This window comes from Macrobrachium rosenbergii, chromosome 21, assembly GCF_040412425.1.
Source record: "Macrobrachium rosenbergii isolate ZJJX-2024 chromosome 21, ASM4041242v1, whole genome shotgun sequence".
Classification (NCBI taxonomy): domain Eukaryota; kingdom Metazoa; phylum Arthropoda; class Malacostraca; order Decapoda; family Palaemonidae; genus Macrobrachium; species Macrobrachium rosenbergii.
This window is the reverse complement of record NC_089761.1, coordinates 55,262,040-55,279,272: the sequence shown is the minus strand read 5'-3', so window position 1 is coordinate 55,279,272 and position 17,233 is coordinate 55,262,040. Positions and strand designations below refer to the sequence as shown.

Below are 17,233 nucleotides of genomic sequence, written 5' to 3'. Positions count from 1 at the left end.
TGATAGCGATGACAAAGCGAGAAAGCGCGGGTGGGGTGGGGGTTTAACCGCTTCAAAATAAGAATGGAAAGAGAGAGAGAGAGAGAGAGAGAGAGAGAGAGAGAGAGAGAGAGAGAGAGAGAGGCTAGGTAACCACATGAATATGATGATGATGTTGAAGCAAGAAAGGGATGCGGAGAAAGAGAGCACTCTACACCAGCTATAGTGCTTAAAATGTCAGCCCTATAAAAAAAATGTCCATATTTTGAGAAGACCCTAAAAAAGTTTAATACCGAGTAAAGATTTCCATTCAAGGTTTTATAAATATACTGTAACTACGCCCATCTTTGTACAAGTTGTATAAGGTACAATCGAAGCAGGGGTCGTCTCCGTGTTGTCCAATCAACCCAACGATGCCTGCTGTGGTCAAGAAAAACTCGCTGAGAAACCGGAAGGATGTAACCTTCAGACGCCACCCTTGCAAAGGGGAAACAGGCATGTGGTGAAAAGTTTGTAATATAATATGCATATATATGTGTGTGTGTGTGTGTGAGAGAGAGAGAGAGAGAGAGAGAGAGAGAGAGAGAGAGAGAGAGAGAGAGAGTGTGTGTGTGTGTGTGTGTGTGTGTGTGTGTGTGTGTGTGTGTGTAAATGATTAAAAGCCGCTTTCCCTGTATAAACCTTATGCAAAAGACCGTACTGAAAACCGCTTCTGGCGCAATTCCTTCTAAATAAAGAAAACTGACGAACAAAATACACACATACGCACACATGACTAGGAGGTGCTGTATTTGCTCTTTCTATCCGGCACGAACTTCATTCTTTTGTCTCTCAAAAGCGACGAGAAACACCTGACTCTCAGCACCGGTGATGCGACGGCCAGTCACACACTTCCTAAAGAAGCTATCGAAATATAAACAGAAATTCTCGGTGGAGTGAATAAGCAAGCCATTCGACCACCCCGTCCCACTCCATGCGCTCCTTTGATTCACAAGCCCCGAATACACGGCCGTTCATTCCTGGCCCGTTGAGAGAATGCAACGAAAATACTTGGCGGAGCGAGTGCTTGATTCAATGAGAGTTTGCCCAAATGAATCGGGTTTATTTCAAGGCTGCGGATCTGCCAAGACAGCACAATTCCCGGATGTGGTACAGATTGTTTGTCATGTCAATAACACGTGAGTAAGTCTTTATTTACAGAATGAGTTGAATCATGAAAAAATTTAATATAAGGTTTCATTAACGAAAAAAATCATAAAAACCTGCATAACATATCATTATGCGTTTACTACTTTACCGTGGAAACGAACAAGACTTCCTTACAAACACCCAAACAAAAATGCTTATCACAAACATCTCTTCCCGTTTTAGTTTTTCACATCTTCACTTCCTCTCGATATTCTTATAACTAATTCCATGTTTTTATCTGTTTTCGAGGAAAGATAATCGAGCTCCATGAAACATGGGGTGAAAAATTATACCCATAATATACATAACACGGTTTCGGTGCATTCTGTGATCGCTGTGCATATCACTGACAGGATGGAATTGGGGGAAGGGACATGATCAAACCCATTCCTTATACAGTATTAATAAACAATCACCGTCTAATGACATTTATTTCCCATCTACAGTGATCCTGTCAATAATGCAACACAACCTGCAATCAATTAATCAATCAAACCACCTCATCTACGGATACGTGTATGTTGGTATTAGCAGTCGTAATCACGTTACTGATCAAATTTAATATGCACTGGGAGACCTACTACTTAAGTGCGGCTATATCCATGTTGCTGTGAAGACGTGAGCAATATTAAACAGAACATAATCCATTGAATAAAAGGTAATATAAATCAATTACATGACCAAACTGCGCGCATTAAACCTCATAACCAACAAGATGAGGCACCTTCTTTAATCAAAAACCCTTGCTGGTATGTGTAAAAAAAAATGAGGGAAAGTTCAGAATGGCGTCTAGGCTACGAGAAACAGCTGCGTTTCACCAGACGGACAAAAAGCTTCCTCTCAAGCTACAACTGCCCCTGGTCACCGCCACCTTGCATGGGCAGGTATTCCTGGGTAGGGTTGATTACAACCTTAGGGCTGGAGAGAGAGAGAGAGAGAGAGAGAGAGAGAGAGAGAGAGAGAGAGAGAGAGAGAGAGAGAATCTGTTTGTCTTATAATATCTAAACCAGTTAGGGTATTTCTAACTGCAAATACCTATAAGCACACTCTTCCACCAACAAAATGACAATTATTCTCCTCTACAAAACTAACAATCCGTTAAGACAATGGAGCAACTGCCCAGCAAATCGAGTGGGTTCCACAATGACCCCACACTAACTGTTTAAACAGCAACTCCAATCATTCCACCAGTTAACGCAAATTGTTTTTGCCGAAATCTACATTCGTCCAGTCAAGAGGTCAATTCATCCGAAAACAGTAGCAATTCCTTATCCATAAAAAACAACGAAGTTCCGAATAATTTTAACCACGAAATTCAATCTTTCATTACCTAAACTAAGCTGCCCACCCACAAGAACCCTAAACAATTCACGGGGAAACAAACATTTCTCACGAAAAACAAGCAGCCGTCTTTGTGGAAGCAGGGTTACATTAAAATGGTACAGTATTTCTATGGCCCTATATCTGCCAAATCTAATCAGTATATATAGTAATACCCTCGGCATTAACGCAAACAAAAGAATACCCATTTCACACGACACGGCACCACTTTGAACCTGTGGCCCCGCCAACCCGACCCCATAGGCTACTTTTAAAGGAGCTTCAAACAAGGTTTCAAAGGACTTCCAGCCTTGCCTGTTTCTGATATAAGTACCAAAATTTAATCTAATCTCACGCAGATGATCCAGGGTATAAGGGACATTAAGTTGAAGGAGGATTAATCTTCCTACTCAAGAAGATTTTGTATTTTACCAACAAAACAACAACGGAGCCTAAAAGAAAATAAAAATAAAGAAAAAAGAATCCTATTAACAGCGCGGTGAATCATTATCATACAACAACTTTATCCGGCATATAATTTCCAAAAGCGAATGTATCTTGTTCTGATCTCAATCTGAATACTGAAGTTTACAATAACTAGTGGTTTAAAGTCAAGATTAGTTCCTCCACCTCTCTCTCTCTCTCTCTCTCTCTCTCTCTCTCTCTCTCTCTCTCTCTCTCTCCATTGCATGAATAGCGTTTACTATTGGAGGCCGAACAAACAATAAGTGGACTAACGAAAGCTCATGTCTGCCCTCTCTCTCAATCTATCCCCCCACAACGGTCGACGAACAACTACTGTAGGTACCTAATCCACTGCAAGAGGCATCCTGGATTTTAGGGGAACCTGCTTAATTTGTCTTCCTCGTCCAGTTCAAGAACTGAACTCTGATATCTCAGTTCAGGTGCTGGGTGTGCTACCACTGTGCCACGACCCCAGAGGAGAGAGAGAGAGAGAGAGAGAGAGAGAGAGAGAGAGAGAGAGAGAGAGAGAAGAATCAACTGGTCATAAGGAACTTGAACGTCTATAAACAAATTTACTTAATGACATGTACAAACTATGCATTAACATATTAATGTTAATGCATATAAATATACAATGAACTACGGCGAGTTCATCAACGATTCCGCAATTAAGCCCATGATTTATTGTGGCTCTTTTGACCTCTCCAATTAATTATGTGCCAGGATGTCATACGGTTATGCTGGAAAGGGTGAAGAAGTGCTTGGGGTTAGCAACCTCATCCCCGAAGAAAAATAGATCTGACGCCACTTTGTTAAACAGTTCTGGATAACATAAAAAAAGAGACAATACCCTGAGGTCACTGGTCCGTCCCATCTGAATGAATAATAAGTTTCATCTCTAAAGATTGGTTATCAATGTGAGAACTACCCTCTTCTCAATGACTCATAGACGATAAGGTTACACTTGACTAAGTCACAACTGCAAATTTTGTCGACAAGATAAGTTTAAATAATCTTGAGTAAAAAAGTAATATAGTCAGTAATTACTCATTTCAGCCCATAAACTACATCGGAAAATATGAAGAATTTACTTTCTGGTTATCCAAAGAGTTTTTTTTAAGCGCAACAATTATACTGTCATGGAACCTTTAAGGTATTTCCCGTCTTCAATAATCCCTCCCCTTAAAACTATAGTAATATTTTCCACCCCCAACTTGGTCCACAAAACATTCAAATAATCTTTGCAAATTTTTAGAAACCTTCCTCTAAGGAAAAGAAATTAACGACTTTCTAACTTTTGGGCTAACAGTTCCTTATAAACCTTTAAGCAGCAAGTCAAGAGGGATTCGGATAATGTTTACATTTTATGTACCTTTGTCACAATACGAGTTGGGTTGTATTTTCAATTAATCAAATCTATCACTGCTTAAACTGTAACTTAATTTACGGCACAACTACCATCTAATACTAAAAACTGAAAAAAGTCAATTTCAATATCCACTTTGCATTTTCATAATTATCATTACTATTATTACACCTATTAGATATGAATTGGCTCCACAAGGCTTTGCCATTCCCAGCTCATGAAATACAGGAGGACGATGTTTTCTGATCGGAGGACAAGTGTAAAAATACGGAAACCAATGGCAGGAAGTGATACGCTCAGAATCTACGTAGTCACTTTCTAAGCATTTTCCCCTATCATTGCCTATGGGATGGTAGGGAAAGAATAGCAAGGTAGTGGGATGGAGAGAGGGAGGGAGGAGGCTAGAATGCCATGGTTGAAATGCCTATACCCGCACAGTAGATCTCCACTTAGGCCTAAAGATAAACGTTAACCCGCATCTTTGTCCTTCCCCCTCGGGTTTCATCCCCCCAATCTGAAAATACACCGGCTATAGGTATTAATAGGCCTGTCTTCGCTTCCACACAAAACACGGAAACTCGGCCTAAATGCTCAACAGCCAACGCTCCTCAACCCCCTTCCCTAACGCCCCCGGCCTCTCATCTGAACAAGAGAGCCACATCCCTCCCTAACCCCCTCTACAAAGCCTATGTTTAGCCCATCTTCGAGGGTCCAATGTTGTAAAGATATATTTTTAATACCTGTGTTTTGCTACGGTGTTCACTAGTTCGCCTTATTTTCGGATCCCTGACTCGCTCCGTAGGTATTTCAAGCATTTTCTCTTAATCGTCTTCCCTCCGTTGTCTATTTTCAACTACGTAATATAATCGCCGTATCGAGCATTAGTCATTAATTTGCTCTCGCTCGCTTACGAATGCTTTACAGACGGTGAAGTTCATTCATCATTAGACTGTTAACAATATAATTATCGTACAAATAAGCGACAAATCACACAAAATACAATGACGGGTATATGACCTTATCTTGGATACATCCGGCGTTCCACATAATTTATCACGCGAAACAAGTAAAAATAAAACATTTAAAACCAGCCATATTTCAGTATCTGTTAAACTCCCGGTGCTCAAAAGCCTTGACTTGCTGATACTTACATCTTGTAAAACAACCTTTAGTCTCCCATGGCTAGAAAACGGAGGGATGCGTCTAGATTGGTAGTTGAGTTCAGAAGTCCACACCAAACTTCTTTTTCACTTTTAACACCTTACCTCTGTTCATGGGGCCGTGCTGGCAAAAGGCTGGCTTAATCTGAACCCCCTACCACCAAAGAGGGATAAATTATTGAAGGGGTGAAAATTCACAATCGATTAAATTATCCAAAGGTTGTTAGTGTGAAGCACAGGAGGATAATGGTGTCTAACGTTTAGGGCAGAATCCCTGAGACTCCTTAAAAACCTGCCACATCCTACAAAACTCCAGACAATTTTTTTTTCAAGAGAGAAACTCCGCCGCTCATCATGCCATTCTGAACAATGCAACTGAATAATTATGCTCGAATGTCAAAGTAAGCGCACACTGTCATCCTCTTTAGTATAATGGTGTATGGCGGAATGAGGTAACACAAAGCAAATGTCGAATTAAAGAGGATAACTAATGCTTTACAGTATATGTAATACGACGATAATTCAAACGTGAAGAACTTGCGTTTAGACTAGTTGTCGACTTGTCGTTCAGCCCAGGGCCAGTCCCGTTTACTACTGAACCGGTGAACCCTATAGATAGGCAACTGGAAGGCAAACTGTTCCTGGTTTCAGGGTGGTACGTAACATCACTAAGGTCAGGACTTACCTTCTTGACAATCTCTTATAATACCTATACTTGTGGTTCGTACGTTAATAATCTTAATATCAATATAAGGTAGAATTTTTGGTTACATGGAAAACCTCAAGGTATTTTCAGAACATGCAAGGTAATGCCACTTACAAAACAAGAGGATACATTATAAATAAAACCCGTTATAACCCACGAAAATTCCCTGGGAGAAAACACAAATTCTGAAAAGATCCAAAATAAGAACTGGACAATAAAAGTGTAACACTAAAATTTGGCAATAATTACTTAAATGATAAACTACACACATTAACGGAGAGCTGTTAATGATGTTGCTCTATTATATATATATATATATATATATATATATATATATATATATATATATATATATATATATATATATATATATATATATATATATATATATATATACATATATATATACACATATATATACAATTTCCTTCGTCGCTGTTTATTCATTTTTTAATACTGCTAGTTTTCTTCACTCAAGACTCACTGGTAAGGTGTGTCGCCATTTAATGACGAAAAAACAAAAATTCACGCTCAAAAACATATTCTAGGGTTATTTTTTAAACGGATTCGGCACAACAGTACCATTCTCACTGACAAGCGAAATACAAGAGTAATTTTTCTTTTTAAATTATGTTTTGGAAACATATGCCCTAGATTTACAGCCCCGGCATGAACTGAATGAATGCAGGCTAGGTATCAAGATTCCCAACAGCATAAAAAGAAATAATGATAAATGAATACGGCGACAAGGATATTAAATCAATTCTTACGGTTGTTAGTAGACAACTCGTAACCGTGTAATTCAATCGGGCATTCGACACTATCCCCCCGTCGTCCCCCTAACCCACACACCACAACGAAATCTAGACCTACCTGAGAGGAGACAGCAGCGCACTGTGGATGTCAACTGGTCGGGGGTACCTCTACAATTAGGCTAAGTGGAGGCCGACCACTTCTGAGTGGTATGAATTCACCATACGCAGTCATTAGTATCTTGTTTCTCTCTCTCTCTCTCTCTCTCTCTCTCTCTGTGTCTGTGTGTGTGTGTGTGTGTGTGTGTTACCAGCGTATCTTAATCACGAGTCCTCATTGTTTTGTTATACTGACGCCTTCATTTCATATTTAAGAAAGTCATCGTAAATGGAGTGTTAGACAAGCGGTAGAAATAGTAAAGAAAGTTGTTTACGCCATCACTTTGATCGCAGTCATACTCCAAAATCGTTTATTAAAAGGTGATAATGGAAACCCCGTATGGCAACACCAAGTCTCTTTCAAGGCCTCCATTGCCACCTCTCGCCATGCGCGAATATCTAAATATTGTTACGGTTTTAATTTCATTTTTCTATAAGCTATGAGGGAGACCACAATTGTGGCCCTAAAACTAACGAACCGGGTGTTTTCGTCAGTATGGAGCTGTGAATAACATTCTCTGGCAACTATTTCTTGTCCATATACCTAGTACATCCTTGTTACTTCCACCAGCAAACAACACTAATTCACATTCATTGACCTCTCTCATGCGCCTTAACCATCATGCAATCCACACCCTCTCTTACTCTCTCTCTCTCTCTTTCAACTGATAGCAATACATTACAATGTATTTAACTATTATAAAATATTTTTCTCAGCACTAAACGAAAACAATGAAAAAGCCTAAAAAAATCAGCTTACCGCACACCTAGGCCTACCCAAGGACATAAAACCAAGAACGAATCCTATTCTGACTGGTCGCAAAAACACGAGGAAGAACAAAGCAACAGAAAAGTCAACACCAGGCCAGACGGTTGTGAGTTTTTGCACTAGCCCTGGGAGACCCAGGGCTAGACCGCACTATCAGTAATGACAGTAACTGGGGTGCAGAATAGTAGCACCAAACAGCCGCTGTCAACGATAAGTGAACTTCGTGAAATCACTTCGTTCTATCAAAGGACATAAGACGTTATAAAAAAAATAAAAACTCGTAGCAAGCAAGCCACACAAACACACACACTACTTTATATATATATATATATATATATATATATATATATATATATATATATATATATATATATATATATATAGATATACTACAGTATATACAGTATATGTATGTATATTCTCGGTTAATATCTAATTGCTTATGCTTCCATACAACATTACTATGTACTATACTGAACAAAAGTATCTAGAACAATTAGTAAAAACAAATATTCGTATCCACATCTATTACATAAAAAATATTAATAATCATAATGATACGGACAAAGACACACCGCCAGTTGAGAAGTGAGATGAGCTGGGGAGAGGGTCAGAGGATTCAATAGTGTCTGTCACTAAGAATGGGTTGGTGTGAGGGTTGGGGTGGGGGTAGATGGAGGAGTCCTATGGAGGAGAGGGACAAACTTGCCACTAGAGTTGATAAGTCGCGAAGCTGAGCATCCCGTAGGATGAACGCGGTGCACATCCGGCCAAATTTAAGTAAACCCTATACATTCAATTGTGCTCCCTCTATCCACTGCAAACATCATAACACTAGTACAAAATACAAGTGTGTCTGCCCAATTCTCTTGAAAGATGGCCGCACGGGAAAACTCGAGGAGAAAGTGAATTCCATAGTTTCCCAACCTCACGTGTGTTTCCGATTCCTACCGTAACATGCCGTGGTGGCATAATGAGCGTTCCGAGATCGCCTTAGAAGTATTTTATGAGGAAATTGAGTTTGACTGAAAAATAAATCTCAAAGCGGAAAATGCCTTGAGCACACAAGTCGCAAAAAATGTAAAGTTTTCTAAGGTGTGAAGGCCAACAGAAAACTCGATCCCACAACATGAGGTAAAGCAATTCCGTTACAAAGTGTCGTTGCTGAAGACCTGCCGGACACTTGTTGCTGGCATCAGAGTTTAGCTTTAACTGGGATACAATAGGGCCAGCCGTCAGGCTATTTGTGGATGGGATATTTTGTTCTGAAGAGAGGGAGAGACTGAACATCAAGTATGGCAGCAGGGCTTTGGGGACGGATCCGCTTGCAACTTTGACATCATTCACATAACTCAAGGAATTGTGAAGGCTAAGTAACATTCAGTCCTGGAACGATTTTACCTATCTTTTAAAAATAATGAGTAATTTGCACCATCTGCACGGAACCTGCATTGAAGAAGCATGCAAATCGAGCAAAACTTTTTGCATGTCTGAGAAGCAGGCACAATTTATAAATATTAATAAAAATTTGGCTTAACAAAGGGGCCATTAATGATCTACTTATAATCCACACAATGGAAGTACGCAATTTCAGAACCAATATAGCATATACCAATGGAGTCAACTGTGTAGTCCGCTGTGAGGGTCTACTCATGTTATTTGTATCCATGATAGCTTGGTAAATTCATATTTCTACAAAAAAAAAAAAAAAAAAACAGACTGCAATTCATAATTATTTGGGATTTTTTAAACACAAATTACCATTTTCTTTGCACTGGTATTTAAGGTACCGTACTTTAACTGCTCCTTTTTCCTCGTACGTTGTATAAAAATAGCAATTAAAACAATCCAGTGCTTCTCAGGCTAACACTGAAGAACTTTCTCATTCAAACCTATCTTCCAATCACTTATATTTAAATGGAATGTTTCATATTTCATATAACAGTAAATAACATTTGTTTTGCTGTCTCAAGAGTTCTCATAATACGGTATTAATTACATCAAATACTCTTGGTCAAAAATTTCAAATCAAAACTAAGCCATTTCCTACGTAACGAAATGCTGACCTAACATGCATTTTTTGCATTTTACAAATATGCAACGAAACGACGGATTCCTTACAGAAAAATCTTAGAAATCAGGCTTTCATAATTATAAGCACATTACGGAAATAAGCACGAAGTGGATGTTTTAGATCAATTCAAGATCACAAAATAATATTGTGGCCTAACTAAAGTAATATACACAATACAGCAATATTATTAAGCCCACCAACAAATAAATCCTCAGCATTCTTTCTTAACATCTGGTCATTTCCAATTTAGCTTTACTTAGTTCTACTCACATCGGCCTCGAACCTAGGACTCACAACTACCTTGTTTTTCATTCTTAAGTCCTGCTTTCGATTCCTATAAGACGTAGATATTTTATAGCACGGTGATTTATATATATATATATATATATATATATATATATATATATATATATATATATATATATATATATATATATATATATATATATATACATATAAAGCCGACTAGACTGGAAACGCCATGTGGTTGTTTCAACTGGATAACATCCACCCAAGACTCGATGGACGGCGGGGAGGATAGGGGTATGGCGAGAAAGGTTTTGGAACCTTTTAAGAGATTATAAGGGAGTACAGTATGGGCATTGTCCCTATCTTTAATCGTTACCACCGTCAGTTCTTAACGTTAAATTATACAACATGATTCACATGTTATCTGATATCATTAATATCTCAACTGGGTATTAACTCATCTTGTATGGGACACTGCCCTCTACTTAGTTGGTTTACTCATTGTTATCTTACTCGTGTTACTACACTTCTCACTCGATGTTTATTTTGCATGTATACTTTTGGGACAGATTTTGTTTTAAACCTACAACTGCAATTTATAACAGAAAAGTTCACACAAATAAACAATGATAGCCCCGAAAGCGATTTCAACTGCCTTTCTAGAACACTGAATTCACTCATTCTTCTGCCGAGAAGCCCTAATGGGTCGAGCAAAATTTTTTTATTACCATGTAGGTGATTCTTTTTTTTACATTTCCTTGTGGACGAAAAACGTGAGCACTTAGCAACTTAAACAAACAAAAACAATACACAAACCTTTTATACATTATGATACGAAGCAGCTGTGAAAGACATGAGTAATGGTAGCCTAAGTGAGCCACAAATCTAAAAACAAAGAATTAAAAAAGCAGGAAACAAAACTTACCAAGACTCATTAGAATAACTAACTGAACATGTAACCGATAATTAAACAGCAGCATCGCCTTTTTAACTGAATTTTCACACAGGTTAATGTTCTTGTCAAGCCGAGGATTAAAACACAGTCCTTCACAACGAACACACAGTTTAATGAATATGAGAGAGAGAGAGAGAGAGAGAGAGAGAGAGAGAGAGAGAGAGAGAGAGAGAGAGAGAGAGAGAGAGAGAGAGAGAGAGAGAGAGATTGCTTACTAGCATAACTGTAACTATTCCAATCTGAGTTCATTATGAACGGATTACCGTAATTTCGGACTTGCGATTTCCCAGTAATATCTAAAAAGTTCACTACGAACAGTTATTTTCACTAAAGTTCACCAGGAATAGTGATTCTCATTAAGTAAAAATTTAGAATAATTTAGAGGCGGTGAACCCTGTTGGCTCGCAAAGTTCCCCTTAGCACACACTGTTATCAACACGTTAACCTAGGTTCTAAATGAATTCAGTTTAAGAAATTCTTTCCACAAGATTTCATGCAGAATTATAACTCAGCCAGTTCTTAATAGTCTAGAAATTAATTTTAAAAATTAATAATAAAAGTTCGCTGTAATTAAACGAATAGTGCCCTTGAAGAATAACCAACACCAGACGGCACTACAAACAGCCTTAGGATATGACCCTGGTACCTGTCTTGTTTTGCCATTTCTTGGGGGATTACGACTTAATCTTTACACCTCTACATCTTTCATTGCTGATATCTTAAAAACAAACACAGTATTTTGTGATCGTTGAAAGAAAAACGTTTCAACTCTTAACGGTTATTTAAACAAACTGCATTTTATTTTTCTTAGCCTAAAGCTCGTGACTATACATAAAACCCAAATGATTAAGGATCAGGAACATCTGCCGTGGAGGGAAAATACCAGTTCTGTTAAGATGCCCCAAATGCTTATGCATAACAGATATGGTGTTAAAAATGGATCTCACACTTGAACAACAGGTGTCTCAAGGGAACCCCCGGTGAGGGGTCCAGTACGTAGATTGTACCTCCTCATAGCCGTCTAAAACTTCCTTGAAAAATAGAAGAAAAACAAACCGAAGCACGAGACAAAGACGTCTTTTCTTATAATGATGTAGGCTACGAATAGACCTACTCTACAGCAAAAGTCTGAGAGAATAGCTTAACTAAAGTAGGCCTAGCTTGCCGTAAGGTATCTGGCCATGGACCGATTGAAAATCGATATTGGTCAACAATTCTTGGGATACAGAATAACTTGGAAGAAAAAATGAACTTACACCGGCACATGTAAACCTGGTCTTAAGAACGTTAAAACTAACGCATACTCCTATCAGGAGGATTGCTTATGACGTGTAAATAGTCTAGTCTTTGCCAGCCATGGGTACCCTGTGACATCTAAAAAAAAAAAAAAAACTAGAGCATTATGAAGTAGGCCTATAGCTAGGTTAAATTTAAGGTCAACGTAAGAAGAAACAACCTGAACTTCTCTCCCCCCCCCCACAACAAGTCTCCTCCCGCCATCCCCTCTGGACCCGTCCATGAGAAAGCACTTGCAACCCCGACGGAGATGCAACTAACTGACCTTGCAATTGGTTCCTTCTCGACGTCGTAATCATCCTCGACGTTGGAAGTTTTGAAAATATCTTGGAGGTCAGGGTGGTCCTCCAGGCTCAGGAGTCCCCTTAGACCACCCGCATCTCCTGGCGTGCCCTTAGCCATGTCTAGGACCTCACGCATAACTGGAAACACTTGCGAGTGTTTGTGTGTCTGTATCTACGGTAAGGGTATCCTGCTGCAGCCCTTCTTCCAACCACCACCAAACCTACACCAACCACTATCACTGGACTGATTTCCCTTTCCAACACTCAGCAACAGAAAACTGATCGTCTATTGCTTGTCAAAATGGGTCACACCACTCCTTTGAAGTTAAAATAGCGGCGGCGGCGTCCGGCTGTGACCACCACATATGTACTGCTTTATTACCCACTCGTTGCTTTTTACCCTGACAGCGGCACTGCAGTAGCACTCACTGCCGTCATCGTCATCCACAACATCACCGAGGAGAACTCCACTACTACTACGCGCGCCTACACACTCGCACACTCACTAACTAATCACTTGGAAGTGCGGGTGGAAGTTTGGATGGTGTGGCCAGCGTGCACCGTCTCCTCCGCTCGGCACTGGCTCCCGAGTCACTCTGAGAGCTGATTGCTGAACTCTGAACTCTGAAGTAACTCCTCCTTCTCCCTACTCACTCACTCTCCTCTCTCACTCACTCACTCTCCAACACCCACCAGTACCACCACTAAAGCTTTCTTGACTCATTGCCAGAAACTCTCTTTTGTCTGTACATTTCCCGCTTCCCACCGTCGCATACCAATAATTATTCACCATTTTCATCCATTCGCCATAATTTGCAATGAATGGTGGTACTAAAAACTAAACAGGTGTAAAAGTTATTTGCATAGATGGAAGTCTATGACAGATATTTAATGTTTAGAAAATAACATGAAGACATTAGGATTTCTGTGAATGTGAGGTCAAAGATAATGAACAAGAGCACCAACCTTCACTTAGCAAGATGAACGAACACTGGGGCTGTTAATTAGCACCCCCATCCCACAAGACTTGATAGTCTCTTCCTAGCCTATCGAGTTCCCCGAGGATTAGTAAAAACAAAGGAAGTTTGTTGCGCTAATTCCGAGGAGTCATTCACAGATATAGCTATGAGACAGGTAAATAAGCTGATAGATAAGGAGAAAACTCAAGCTTGAAGTGATGCTTGCCTTGTAAGGATTCGTGACGTCACCAGTGAGCTCCTCCCACTTCAGGAGGATGGAGTAACATAGTCACCAGACCAATGAACAGCATGCAAGACCTAATTAACTGTTCCTCTTGCATGAAGAGAGCCATGCTGAGCATCAGACTGTGTCATGAACACCTCTTAGCAGACAGACTAAAGAAGAGAAGTTCAACGCCACCATTTTGGTTGCGAATATTGTATAGCGGTTTTTCTATCGTAAGGCAGTTCATACCGTTGCTCTTATCACCTCGTATTACTGCACGCAGTTCTTTGTTATATTATTTACACATTCTTTTAATCGGCATTTAGGAATGTTCCCTTTTTACAACAAATTCTCTTGTTATATTTGATTCTTCATTTAAGCAAAAAAGTCACTTAGTTTCATTCCACGGTAGCTCTACTGCAGAACCGACAAATTGATCGATTTTCAATGCTATTTTTTTTTAAGATTATAAGCAAGAAAGTGAAAGCAAGAATTCCTGCCCAGTGGGAAGGATCATAAATTTCGCTCAGTCAGTGACTGTGTAGGGTATTTATTATTCATCTGACTTGCCTTATCATCACAATAGCATTTGACCCAACAATTTAGAATGTCCTCGGGGTCAGGTTTGGATGCAATAGAACCGAACCAAGTTGGGTCAGATAAGCCCACCGGTTTGGTTATACTCTCAAAAAAAAAAAATGTGGTGCACATTAAAGAGAAAAAAGCGTCGGTCAGAACCACTGGTCGAAGTTCTATTTTCCAAGGTCTAGAGAGTATAGTATATCCTATACTCTCTAGACCTTGCTATTTTCAATCTCACAGAGCATCCTAATGGAGTCGGAAATCGTTCAGACAATAATTTTCACATTAATCTTACGGCGAACAATTACACCTGCAATTTCTTTCACAAACATGAACGTGAATTATGATAAAATGTAGCGATGTATGAAGACCAGTAACTGGGTTCCTGTTTCTTATATATATATATATATATATATATATATATATATATATATATATATATATATATATATATATATATATATATATATATATACACACACACAACAAATGAATCTATAGGTGGTGGCAGGCTGGGACTGAACTGCAGGCAAAATGCAGTATGTATTCATTGAACTATTTATTTTTTCTGTGTGTAACACTGATAGGCTGGCCCCCATAGCCAAATCAGTCATTCTATCGCCTTGCCATACTGACTGGCTCTTCACAAGGCTTTAAGTGGAGTCTTTATCTTCAAGAGCCAATCAGCAGGTAAAACCGTCACGTCACATCCCAAATTTATTCAATGATCGCTCAGTCAATGAAATTTGGACATTTGGTTAAAGCTGAATTCTTACTGGCTGAGATCAAGCAATTTATCAAAAGGAAACGTTCAAGAAGACCATGATGCTGTCGGGAGTTCACTGTTGGTCGATCCTTCATTTCTATTCCATTTTCTTAAGCCTCAAAGAAGTAAAGAATGAATGTGGATTGCGTGAAAGTCAGAAGTTCAAAAAACGAAATGTTGAGAAATGGGGAAATGCAAGGAAATAGTTAAGTATACCTTAGTTTTACCAGACCACTGAGCTGATTAACAGCTCTCCTAGGGCTGGCCAAAAGGATTAGACTTATTTTACGTGGCTAAGAACCAATGGCAAGACGATTACCATATGTGAAAGTATGGATCAGGGAGCTTTAAGATTGTCTGGTCATGTGGAAAGAATGGCGGGTAATAGGCTGATCAAAAGAATGCTTTCAAAAGTGTAAGGCAACAGCTGGAATCCTGCCAGTGACAAAGCACTTATTTATTATGGTTTACCTTGGGTGTAAGTTATTCGCGAGATATAGGGAATTGGGCATTAAACGAAATTTGTGGCTTAATATTTGAGAATATTAAAAAGTCACGAGTATAGGGACAGAAATATATGCGTACACAACCACACACACACACATATATATACTGTATATATATGCATATATATATATATATATATATATATATATATATATATATATATATATATATATATATATATATATATATATATGCATGAATGTATATATAGATACATAGAGATTTCTGTCCCTTATACACTCGTGACTTTTTAATATTCTCAAATATTAAGCCACAAATTTCGTTTAATATCCAATTCACTACATCTCGTGAATAACTTACACCCAAGGAAAGTTATAAACACACACACACACACACACACACACACACACACACACACACACACACATATATATATATATATATATATATATATATATATATATATATATATATATATAATATACTTTATAATTTACTCTACATATCAAAAGGAAATCAGATCTGTCTGTCATTATGTGTATATATATACTCATTGCATTCGCTTGTATTTATACTGCTTCTTCTCCATCATGAAAAAATCAATCAAATTTTCGTACAGGCAAAATACTGATGAGTTAAAAACATTTGTATGTGTAAAGTATTAGTAGTCGTGGGTACACAAAGAAGCGTTGTAACACACAAAAGTCTACGGGTTTACCCAGCACATTTCCATGGCCACATCAGCAACTACAGAAAATAGACACTAATTTTGTGTGGGACGCTTCCTTATTGGAAAGCCTACTTGACATAATGGTGTAGGCTAATTAATGTGTTGTTGCTTTGTTAGTATTAAATAATTTAACCAGACCACTAAGTGTGTATGTAACGTATGGTGAGGAAGAATGATTGTGATAGAACTACAGCCTGATTTACAATGGCTGGTCACTAATACATTTTTCTAAAAAAAGAAATAAGACTAGATTGCCATTCCTGCTTATCTAATGTCAAATGAAGCTAGGTTGAAGACATTCGTCCAACTCGAGAGGTGATAATTTTCTTTAAAGCAATGTGCATTTTTATATACAATAATTACAGTTAATGCCTATAAATTTGATCTTAAGAAAGTATAGAGCTTTTATTTGCTCAAGGAGACAGCGAGAGGGACCTAATTTCCTTCTCGTATAACAGCCTAACACCAACATAAACATACTTCAGGCACCACAATAAGTGTGTAAATATTAAGATGACATTGTCAGCTCATTATACACAGGGCCACTCCTCTTGCTTTAAAGGATGCCCACACCCATACGGTGCCTTTGGTTGATAGAATTAATAGTTACTGCCAGTGCTCTCATCCTGAATGAATTCCTATATTAACATGAGATGAGGGCGCCAAAAAGAAACAAACTTTTAACTCTTCCTTGTTTTCCACACAATGAAAATGAATGGACTCCTCAGAAGCCTTTTTTATCAATTAGTTAACCATCTCCAATAACGAGGAAATTACTAC

General features: G+C 38.6%; 1 protein-coding gene across 1 annotated transcript in view; it reads right to left on the bottom strand.

Moving 5' to 3' along the window:
• Positions 1–13,715, bottom strand: part of LOC136850204 (uncharacterized) — a 193,950-nt gene extending 180,235 nt beyond the window's left edge. The window contains exon 1 of the mRNA XM_067123843.1: positions 12,704–13,715. Within this exon, the coding sequence (XP_066979944.1) occupies positions 12,704–12,858 (155 nt within the window). The 5' untranslated portion in view covers positions 12,859–13,715. The remainder of the gene's footprint in view (positions 1–12,703) is intronic.
• Between the last annotated feature and the right edge of the window lie 3,518 nt (positions 13,716–17,233).